This window comes from Otolemur garnettii, unplaced genomic scaffold (genome assembly GCF_000181295.1).
Source record: "Otolemur garnettii isolate 467f Iridium unplaced genomic scaffold, OtoGar3 scaffold00088, whole genome shotgun sequence".
In the NCBI taxonomy this organism is placed as follows: Eukaryota; Metazoa; Chordata; class Mammalia; order Primates; family Galagidae; genus Otolemur; species Otolemur garnettii.
Genome location: NW_003852483.1, coordinates 5,732,960 through 5,743,916, shown reverse-complemented (window position 1 = coordinate 5,743,916; position 10,957 = coordinate 5,732,960). Strand labels below are relative to the sequence as shown.

The window sequence follows — 10,957 nt, the reverse complement described above, 5'->3', positions numbered from 1 at the left end:
CTGGAAGCTGGTGAGGTAGGAAGATGCAGAGGCCCAGTCTGGTCCTGCAGCATACCTTCTGCATGGCTCACTTGTCCTTTCCACCTTTCAGCATGATCCCAGCTTAGCTGCATCCATGTGGAAGTGGAGAGACTGACCTGGGAAGCTCAGATGGCCATGGTGCTCATGTTCCACTTCTCCTGGTGCTCTCTGGCTCCCAGAGCTGAGTTTGCCAAGTAAGTGGTGCAGAGGTAGGAGGACAAGGCAAATGTCCAAAAGTCTGGCTTCCTTTCTTAAGCCCTGATGGCCTGGCATGCACTTATTTCTTCACTGTAGAAGAGAACCTGACTTTTACCAACCTTGATTCTGTATTCCTATTGCCGTGACCTCCTTCAGCTGTACAGTAGGGTTCTATAAGAGGACCCATCTTCTAGGCTGGAGGTGCTCAAAGAGGGTCTCCAGTCAGTGGCATCACACTTCTTAGGAACTTGTTAGAAAAACAAATTCTGGAATCTCATCCCAGATCTAGTGAATCATAAACTTAGGGACTAGGGGTTAGGAACCTGAGTTTTCAGGAACCCCTCAGGCAATGCTGAGGGAGGCTAAAGTTTGAGAGCCACTGTCATGGGGTTGCTGTAAAGATTACATAAGGAACATTTGTAGAATGCTGAAACAGTACTTGGCACCCAGGTGTTACTTAGGTACTTATATCACCATCATCATCATGGCCAGGATCTTGTCTAAAAATACTTTAATTTCCAAGAGTACCAGGTATGCACAGATGGAAAAGCCTTTTTTCTGTAGCAACCACTGCTCCCCCCACCCCAGCAAGTACATATGCAAACTGAGAGTATTAATACCACAAAGATCTTCTCTGTCCATACCATTTATCATAATGATACAGGGTATCAAGAAAAAAAAATACAAATCTTTACCTTAAGGTCTAGGGAGGACTTTATTAATAGGGTGTATTGCAATAGGGAGATGCTCAAAGCCTAAACCAGAAATGTGTCAGGAAAGGAGAGGGTGAGCAATGCTTGTATATGCAGAGATTGTGGGACAGTTGGCCATGGAACGAGTAAGGGAAGGTAGGTAAGAACTGCTATGTAGGAGTTTTGAAACAAAAAACTGTTAAACATCACTAGGGAAAGGAGAGGCAGGAAATGTTGTCCGTGGTCAGGCACAGGAGGCAGAAATGAGGGCCTGAGTGGAGCAAAGCAGCTACATTGTGGGAAGTCCCCACGGAGTTTAGGGCTGAGCTATCCTAGTGGAGCCAGCCTAACATGAAATACACAAAGTTTTGATCATCCTTGTCAAGAAACTGGTTTTTACTTATGCCAATCATACCCCCCAAAGATATCAGGTCTTAATCCCTGGAAAGGGTAACTATTAACTTATACAGCAAAGACTTTGTACATATGATTAAATTAAGGATCTTAGAATGGAGATATTATCCTAGATTACCTAGACAAGCCCTAAATACAATCACAAGTGTCCTTATAAGAGCAAGTAGAGGGCAAGTTGACAAATAGGAGAAAATGCCAATGTGACCAGAGAATGGAGAGATGTGGCCACACATCGAGGAATGTAGATAGCCACCAGAGCTAGAAGAAGCAAGAAACAGATTCTCCACTACAACCTCCAGAGAGAGGGAGTACAGCCCTATCAGAACCTGTTCTGCAACCCACTAATGCAGATTTAGGATTTCTGACCTCCACAACTGCAAGAGGATAAATTCCTATTGTTTTAAGCCACCAAGTTCGTGGGAGTTTATTACAACAGCCACAGGAAACAAATACACCTTGTTTCTTGAAAACACTGTTTTTCAGATTTGAGGAAGAGATCTTTCAAGCATCCAGCTAAAACTTTGTGGATTATTGTCTTAGAAAGGAGAAATTCCACAAGGTTGGTATCCCTTACTACCTACTTCGCAAAAATGCTTCACCATAATTTTATTTAAATGCGAGGGCTGCCTGGAAAGTATCCAGCCATATATGTTCTATTTTTCATATTACATGGCTGGATACTTTCTAGACAGCTCTCCTATATGTATCCTGTTCTATGTCGCTTATAAAATCAAAATTCATATAGTTAAGCTCATATTTTAAAATGGAAAGGTTGAACCTCAAAAAAGCTGTTAGGAAAGTTATTAATAAATGTAGAATGTGAAAGTAAATGCTCAAACTACACTAGAAAAGGACAACAAGCACAAAGTGAGAGCTTGCTTAATTCCTGTTGATTGATTTACCAAGGATCCATGTTTTCTCCACTGCATTTGTCTCACATCTCACTTGATGAGATGGCTGACAGGTTAATTCCACAGGAAAAGGAAGGTAATAGTAACTCAGCAACTCAGAAAAGTAAGTTATTTCATAAAGTGGATTCCTATGAACAATGAATCATAAGCATACTGTCTTCCGTGATTATCAATGGCTACAAACTATTTGCAAATGGCCAGTTTGCTTAATAAAGTTTTGTTTTGAGACAGGGTCTCACTCTGTCCCTCAGGATAGAGTACAGTTGTGTCATTATAGCTCACTGCAATCTCAAACTCCTAAGCTCAAGCCATCCTCCTGCTTCAGCCTCCTAAGTAGCTGGGACTACAGGCATGCACCACCACACTTGGCTGATTTTTTTTTTCACTTTTTTGTAGAGATAAGGTCTCACTATATTTCCTAAGCTGGTCTTCAACTCCTGGCCTCAAGTGGTCCTCCTACCTAGACCTCCCAAAGTGCTGGAATTATAGGTCTGAGTTACCACAGCTGGTCTGGATAATGTTTTTCAAGAGTAATTATTGGTTTGATGAATTTCAATACATTGGAGAGAATTTTTATATTAAGGAGAGGTTTTGAGTGATGTGAGGGTCTTAAAGTCTACCACATAAAGTTTGTCAGTTCCCCTATAGTTTAAAACTTATCGGGACTAGGTAAAAAATTATACCATTTTAATAGTGCAAAAGAAATCTACACAAACGTACATGAGAATACACTTTCACAGAAGCTGCATTTGAAAAGGAATCATCAAAGGCTTGGATGCTTAACTAAAATGTGGCCATTTATTGTTTTGTTTTGTTTTCTGGAGACAGTCTCACAGAGTCTGTGCTGTGGTGTCAGCTTAGCTCACACCAACCTCAAACTCCTAGGCTTAAGTGATCCTCCTGCCTTAGGCTCCCAAGTAGCCATTTAAAAAATTATCACTCATCAAAATTATTTTATAAGGAAATGGGAATAGAAAAATAGGAAAAGGAACCAAAAGGCTAGTAATACCGCATTTCTATAATCCATTATTTAAGAGATTACGTATAATAGGGATAACAGATGTGACAAATTATGGCAATAATATCTCCCACTTGCTTGCTTAATGGCTTTCTCCCATACTTCTCTTGTATTCAGTTATTTTTTGGTTTAATTTTAGATTTGGAGCACACGTGGTATGACAAGGATCCATGTTTTCTCCACTGCATTTGTCTCACATCCCAAGAGACAAAGGGATGCCATTCTTCAAAGCAGCATCTGCTATACAGCCTGCTGGCAGGCTCTTGCTCAAAGTGCCGATCTTAATGCAGTGGCAGGTTTTTCCACTCTATGCAATCTTAGGGAGCTGTGGCCCAAGAGCAACTGTAAAACCCACGTGCTAGAATAACTTAGTCTTCTTGTGACAGAGGGAGTAAACAAACGGACAATGACCAGACTATAAGGCAACAGAACTCTGACCCACAGAAGAAAAGAAACATCGTATCTTGAGGCCAGCTCAGAACTTACTCAACAGCCTACAACTTCCTTATTTTTGCCTCTACTTCCAATCCAAAGCAAATCAGAGAATGCCAAATACACCCCCCAAACCAATCACATAAAACTCTTCATTTCTACCTATCTCTTCTCCAGCTTCTCCATGACAACAACCTACAATCAAGACATACCCAAAGTTTTCCCTTTTTTCTACTAAAACTTTTCTTTCCCCTGTCTTTGAATGGTCTCCCTTGTTATAACAATTTTTGTATATAGAGATTCTGTTTGTTTTCATGAAGTGGTCTTCATTTACTTCCATGCATGAATGCCTGTGTTGAACACAATGATTAATTTTTTAAAACTCCAGCTATTTGTAATACAATATACTTTTGTAATCTTGTGAGAGCTTCTGTCCCTAGTTGTGTATGAGGGATGAACTTCTATTCTTCAAATAAAAATTTTAATAAATTGCTTTTTAAAAACCATGTCTCTGATTGTACTTCCCAAAGATTACCAGATTAATTTTTTTGTTTTTAAATTGATGAAAAAAATGTACACGTTTATTCAAATTAATTTTTAAGTAAGAGTTTACAAATCAATATAACTAACTCCATTTTTTGTAGAAAGAAACAAGGTATGCCTAGTAAAGTGTTATAGGGAAGAGGATAAGGGACATTGTTTATCAACAATATATTTTCTACAATTAATATGCTTCTCATATAAAAAGTTTAAATATTTTATATGTTATATTTTAAAATAAAAGGAAAATGGAAATGATTTTAATTAATCTCCTTATATCTTTATATATATTTTTTCTCCATCTAAAACAGTTGCTCAAATTACATAACCTCAGCCCTGATATTATATTAAATTAAATTTACTAAATTAAATCTCAAGAGAAGCACTTTGAATACTGAAGAAGACACAATCCGAAATACAGAGAGCAGGAAAGTTTAAAGTAGTTTTCATCCTTCTCAAGTGCTTTACGCCAAATTTTTCTGTAAATAACTCACTTCTGGAAGGTTTGAGAGAATCCTTGAACAGAAAAGGATTCATTATAAAACGACAGGAGGGCTTTGGACAATCACACTGTCAGCCCCTTCCCTTTTACGGCTTGGTCTTGCCCACTGCATCAGGGGTTTGGGAAATTTCTTTCCCTACCAGATTCTTCTAGAACTCAGATGCATCCCACCCCAAAACCGGGAGATAACGATGCTTCTGCCGAGTGTTCATTCTTTCACCTGATTCCACCTTTGCAGTGGAACAACTTGGCACTACAGTAAATTTTAAACCAAATACTCCGGTACTAAATGAAAAGCAGGGCTAAACTGAAAATCGACACCCTACCCCGGGATCCACTGAGGCAAGTGCGCCCCGCCCTGGGACAGGTAAGGACCGGATCGCGTCACTTGACTAGTCGGAGCGCCCGGAGGCCCGCCCAGGGGGCGGTATAGCCAATCGCAGCGCGGACAGACTGTGAGGGCCGGGCCGACTGCCTGGGCCCTTAAAGTCAGACTCCAGTGCAGCTGGGCCAGAACCGTGAGCTTCAGCAACGTCCGAGTCGCCTTCTCGGAGTGCACCTGCACAGCTCAGTGCCGCAGGTGAGTGACGCTAGCCACTCGGAGCTGCTGCGGGAGCTGGGGCTGGAGGAGGGGACCCCATCCAAAGACACGTGGAGGAGGTGGGAGCAAACCCCGGGAGCTCTGCCCTGAGCTCTGCCAGCCTTGAGGTGGGGAAACGGGGAGGGCGGTTGTGGACCCCAGGGAGGCACTGAGACCACTCACGGGATCCCAGGTTGCGTAGGTCAGTCACCCTTCGGGCTTCAGAGGGAGCAAGTATTAGCAGCTGTGCCACCTCCAACCGCCTTTGGGCCCGCGCTATCTTTCGGACAGAGCAGCTGGATCCCAGCACGCTAGTCCGCGTAGCGCTGCGCTCCCCGGGCCACTACAAACATCCCGTGGCCGTAGTGGGTGTGTACCGATGGCGGGAGCAGGAGGCACGCCCCGGGCCCGCCAGCTAGCCTGAAGCCCCAGGAGTTGCCTGCTGCTTGGTGTGTGCTCTGGCATCCAGCAACGCAGCCATTTGACCCTTGTCTCCGCTGTGCGGGAGCGTGTGGGAGTGTTGGCGACACAGGTTCAAGTGTGGGTCCGCGAGAGCGGTAGATGCACTCCTTCCCAGTTTCTTCGGGGAAGGCCTTCCAGAAAGATTTCATTCAAATAGGGGAAGTTGGGAAGACATATCTCACCTGCTATGCATTAGTCAGGAAGGTGTGAGGTGCCCTCCAACTCTTGGGGGTCCCTTTGCCTTTACTTGGGATCAGACGACCCCATTAGTAAGGTTTTACCTGAGTGACCTCGGTACTTGTACATAAATAATCTGTACCAGTCGTTCCATGTTTCCTAGTTGCTGCCCTAAGAGTTTGTCCCATAGATACCTTGAAACCCTTACAAAAACCTGAATTATTATTGCACTACTGCAATGAAGTCTGTTCCTATAGCACTTGTCAGGCTATTTTTTAATTTGGTGGCTGAATGACATACTTTTTCTTTTTAAGGGTCTGACCTATCTTTCTCCACCCGCATCCTTAGCACAGTCCTTGTGTTTATACTTGGAAAGGTAATTTACATATTTCTACTTCATCATGGTGGCTGTAACCTTTCATTCAGTAGAGAGTAAGATGGCCTTTTAAAAGGATTAACTTCATCAAAAACTCATTTCTTTTCTCTTCTTAGGTTTTTGAAACATGAATCCTTCACTCTTCTTGGCTGCCTTTTTCTTGGGAATAGCCTCTGCTATCCCTAAATTTGACAAGAATTTAGATGCACAGTGGTACCAGTGGAAGGCTAAGTACAGGAGACTATATGGCGTGGTTAGTAACATCTGAAACTGTTCAGAGGGACTCCAGAGAGAATGATCCTTGCTGTTGGGAGGTTTTAGCCAGAGCTGTTTGGGGCCAGCTCTTATCAATAACCTAATGCAGAAATCAAATGGTACCCAATATGAGCCAGTACATATATCCTTGTTGTGTCTCAACTTAGAGAACAGGTCCCAGAAGAATCAAGCCATCTTTGGCTATGGTTTCTCTTCCCTCTCAGTCTGCAAATCTAGTTGGTGAGTATGGGTTGAGTTTTAGGTAGAAATAAAGACCATCGGTTATATATGTTTGCCCATAGGATGAAGAAGGATGGAGGAGGGCAGTGTGGGAGAAGAATATGAAAATGATTGAATTACACAATGGGGAATACAGTCAAGGGAAATACGGCTTCACCATGGCAATGAATGCCTTTGGTGACATGGTGAGTATGGCATGGATTGCTGAACTCTATGCTTCTTCTCCTTAGTTCTTTACCAAAATGATTTATTGCTTTTCAACATTTTATTTACTTTTCCTTGAAGACTAATGAAGAATTCAGACAAGTGATGAATGGCTTTCAAAACAGGAAGCACAAGAAGGGGAAAATGTTCCGAGAACCTCTGTTTTTTAAGCCTCCCAAATCTGTGGATTGGAGAAAAAAAGGCTATGTGACACCTGTGAAGAATCAGGTAAGACAGTGTCAGATTCAGACCTTCCATCTCCCACAGGAAAGCCAAGAAATAAATGGTCTCATTGCTTTGGTAGACTGTGGAGTAACATACAGTTTCCTAAGGTTTTTTTTTTCCCCTTAGATGTGTACAAATGTATGGCCTACTGTCAGTTTTTGTATTTGTCTTGTAAACTGACACATTTTTATTCCCTTTTCAGGGTCAGTGTGGTTCTTGTTGGGCTTTTAGTTCAACTGGTGCTCTTGAAGGACAGATGTTCCGGAAAACTGGTAAACTTATCTCACTGAGTGAGCAGAACCTGGTGGACTGCTCTCAGCGTCAAGGCAATCATGGCTGCAGTGGTGGCCTGATGAACTTTGCCTTTAACTATGTTAAGGAGAATGGAGGCCTGGACTCTGAAGTATCTTATCCATATGTGGCAAGGGTAAATGAAGTTTTTTATCTTGTCATTCCAGCTTTAGTTTTGGAAAGCTGAAAATTTTGACACATAAGACACCTTTTTCAGAATTCACATTTTATCCTGGGTTAACAGACCTGCTAAAAGAAAAATATTTTTTAAAGCAGTTTTCTTATTAGATGGTTAACATAGAGCTGTTTTTCTATGTAACATGGTGAATAAGCAAACCATTTTAAATAGAGTAGAAATTTCTCCACTGTGAAAAATTTCTTATAGACAGGTCAACTCAGGCTGTTTCCTTGAAGAAATTCAGCTAGTTTTTCAGTTTAGAGTCAACTAATGACATTTTACTTCCTGAAATGATTATAAAGTGTTGACTTAGAAATCATAAGCTACAAATTGCTAAGTGTTTTGGTTCTAAAACTCATGTTCTCTGGGAGGTAGATGGTAGTGATCAGATCTTTTCCCCTTAAATTTTATTTAATTTTACTTTTATTTAATTTTAAAAGGATGAAAAATGTAAATACAAGCCTGAGTATTCTGTTGCTAATGACACTGGTTTTGTGAACATCCCTACTCAAGAGAAGGCTCTGATGAAGGCGGTGGCTATTATAGGGCCCATCTCTATTGCCATAGATGCAAGCCATATATCCATCCAGTTCTATAAATCAGGTAGGTGTTTGTAATTTTATTACAGAAATTTAGGAGAATTTGGAAAACACTATCATGAACAAGTCTTTGGTATAGACTCCTGCTTTTCTGTTTGCACATGTAACAAAATATTTCCATTTGACAAAAATAAGCATTTTCTCATGTTTACAAACTCTTCATAAATACTTTTAAATGGCCATGTAATTAACTCTATAGATACAAACTAATTTACCAAATAACTGTTCTCTAATTTGGGGACCTTTTTTAAAAAAGTTTTTTATGGCTGGCACGGTGGCTTATGCCTATAATCTCAGCACTTTGGGAGGCCAAGGCTGGAGGATGCCTTGAGGCCAGGAATTTGAGTCAGCTATTATTGGGCCACTTCATGCTAGCTCTAGCCCAAGCAACAGAACAAGACCTTGTCTCTTTAAAAAGAAATTTACTACTGTAATTAGGACTATAAAGAATTCCCTTCAAGTTTGTTTATTTTGATACTATTTTAGAGTGACAGCCTACTGGTAGAAAGGGATTATGCAAATTGGTATTTGGGCTAGGAGATAAGTACCTAAATTCCTTTGACCTTGAAAACAATAGGTTTTAATTTTTTGGATTTTTTTTTTTTTTTTTTGGAAAATATCTTGAACTTAGTTGTGAGTGTATTGGTTTCTGTTAAGGGTGACATTTTCCTTTATCAGCTATATTATTAAGTCCTAATTTGAAATTTGTTTGACATTTCACTGAATTTAGAGATGCTTTTTTTACTGTGGGCTACTATTACATGTCCTTTGGAGCTTCTCACCCCAGTGTTAATTTTACTATCCCAGGTATTTATTATGAACCAAACTGTAGCAGCAAAAACCTGGATCATGGTGTCCTGTTGATTGGCTATGGCTTTGAAGGAACAGATTCAGATGACAATAAATTTTGGTTCATCAAGAACAGGTATAAATTTTAAATTGAAAAGGGAATTCTTGTTTGGAGTCAGTAGTTGCATACAAGTTCATGAAAGCTCAATTTGAAATCCTAGTCTTTCTTCTACTTAAAGTGAACACAGAAGTTTCATTGTTTGGGCTGAGTGCTATGGCTCACGCCTGTAATCCTAACATTCTGGGAGGCTGAGGCAGGTGGATTACTGAAGCTCAGGAGTTCAAGACCAGCCTGAGCAGTGAGACCCCATTTTTACTAAAAATGAAAAAAACAATCTGAGCATTGTGGCAGGAGCCTGTAGTCCCAGCTGCAGCTGCTAAGGAGGCTGAAGCAAGAGGATCACGTAAGCCCTGGAGTGAGGTTGCTGTGAACTATGATGCCATGGCACTCTACCCAATGGAGTGATCTCCAAAAAAAAAAAAAACAAGAAGTGTCATCATTTGATTATAAGATTCTGTACCAAGCTTGTTGTGGTTACTAATATGTATTTATAATACTTTATTACTAACTCTGAAAATTTTTATAATTCTGAATCACACCTGGGCTCTAGGGGTTCAGAAAAACTGTGGCCCTATAGGGTTGAGAGTCGATGTCCTTTTTATGTCCCCAGTTTTTCAACAAGCAGAATACCTGCTGTGCTGATTCTTTTTCAAGTCTGAAATATTGTCTAGTAGTCCAGTTGTCTGTGTGCATCCTTTCTCCTGTCATTCAGTGCCCTGCCATTGATTTTTACTTTTCAGCTCTCAGAGGCTTTGAGGGTTGTATCAATTTTTACAACCTAAGTTCTTTAATTGAGACATGATGAGATGAGGTAGCATGTTAGAATGACTACTGTGTTAGAATCCCAGTTCTGCCTGACTGCTATGTTCGAATCCCAGTTCTGCCTTAGTTTCCTATCTTAAAAAAAGTAAGGACCCACAGGAACCAATACATTTATAAACAGATGTTACAGCACTTAAACAGTGCTTACTAAGTGTCAGGCACTATTCTATGGATTAGGTATTATTAATGAAGCTAATATTTCCTTGATTCTTTGTATAAAACAAAAAAACCTGCTTCTTTTTCAGTTGGGGTATAGAGTGGGGCTTGGATGGCTGCATAAAAATAGCCAAAGACAAAAACAACCACTGTGGAATTGCCTCAGCAGCCAGCTATCCCACTGTGTGAGTTGCAGCCAGCATCTGATGGCCGGTGAGGAAGAAGGACTTAAGGATACCATGTCTGGGGAATTTTACCTTAGAACTGGCTGAACCCTTATTGTATAATATAAAACACTTGAATCATTGAAGATGCAAGTTGTGATTTGAATTCTGTGACGTTTTTACAAGGGTAAAATGTTATCACTATTTTAATTACTATTATTAACAGTTTATGATATCAAAGACTCATTGCTTAATTCAAAGACTTTTGAATTTTCACTTTTTAAAAAGTTGTATAAAACTTTACCTTTTAAAATAAATTTTAATTCATTATGTAAAGGTGGGCCTTCTGTTTTTAATGGACTAACTTTTTGTGTAGTCAGAAAATACATAATTGGAATCTAAAGACCTAAATAATGTATCAATGGTAAATTAGGAGAGAGATGCTGGGTAACCTTCTGGCTCTCCTAGTTTATGAATATACAAATTTTATGTCAGCTGCCTTGGCTGTGTGTGACCCAACTAGCAAAATCTGACAATTGATCTGGAAGGACAAAGATAAATTGTTTTAAGAAAGACAAAAACCACTCACT

The 10,957-nt window shown here is 40.3% G+C and overlaps 1 protein-coding gene across 2 annotated transcripts; it reads left to right on the top strand.

Annotated features, from left to right (window-relative positions):
* Positions 1–5,211: 5,211 nt before the first annotated feature.
* On the top strand, positions 5,212–10,513 carry LOC100958924 (cathepsin L1). 2 transcript variants are annotated; one of them, XM_012808357.2, is made up of 9 exons: positions 5,212–5,308; positions 6,262–6,323; positions 6,440–6,576; positions 6,881–7,003; positions 7,104–7,250; positions 7,450–7,674; positions 8,157–8,319; positions 9,123–9,240; positions 10,293–10,513. In XM_012808357.2, the coding sequence occupies exons 3-9, from the start codon at positions 6,451–6,453 to the stop codon at positions 10,390–10,392; spliced, it is 1,002 nt and encodes a 333-aa protein (XP_012663811.1). In that variant the 5' UTR covers positions 5,212–5,308; positions 6,262–6,323; positions 6,440–6,450; the 3' UTR covers positions 10,393–10,513. The 2 variants fall into 2 exon arrangements, with proteins under 2 accessions (XP_012663811.1, XP_003795081.1); XM_003795033.3 differs by lacking the exon at positions 6,262–6,323 and having other exon boundaries at positions 5,228–5,308.
* Positions 10,514–10,957: the final 444 nt, after the last annotated feature.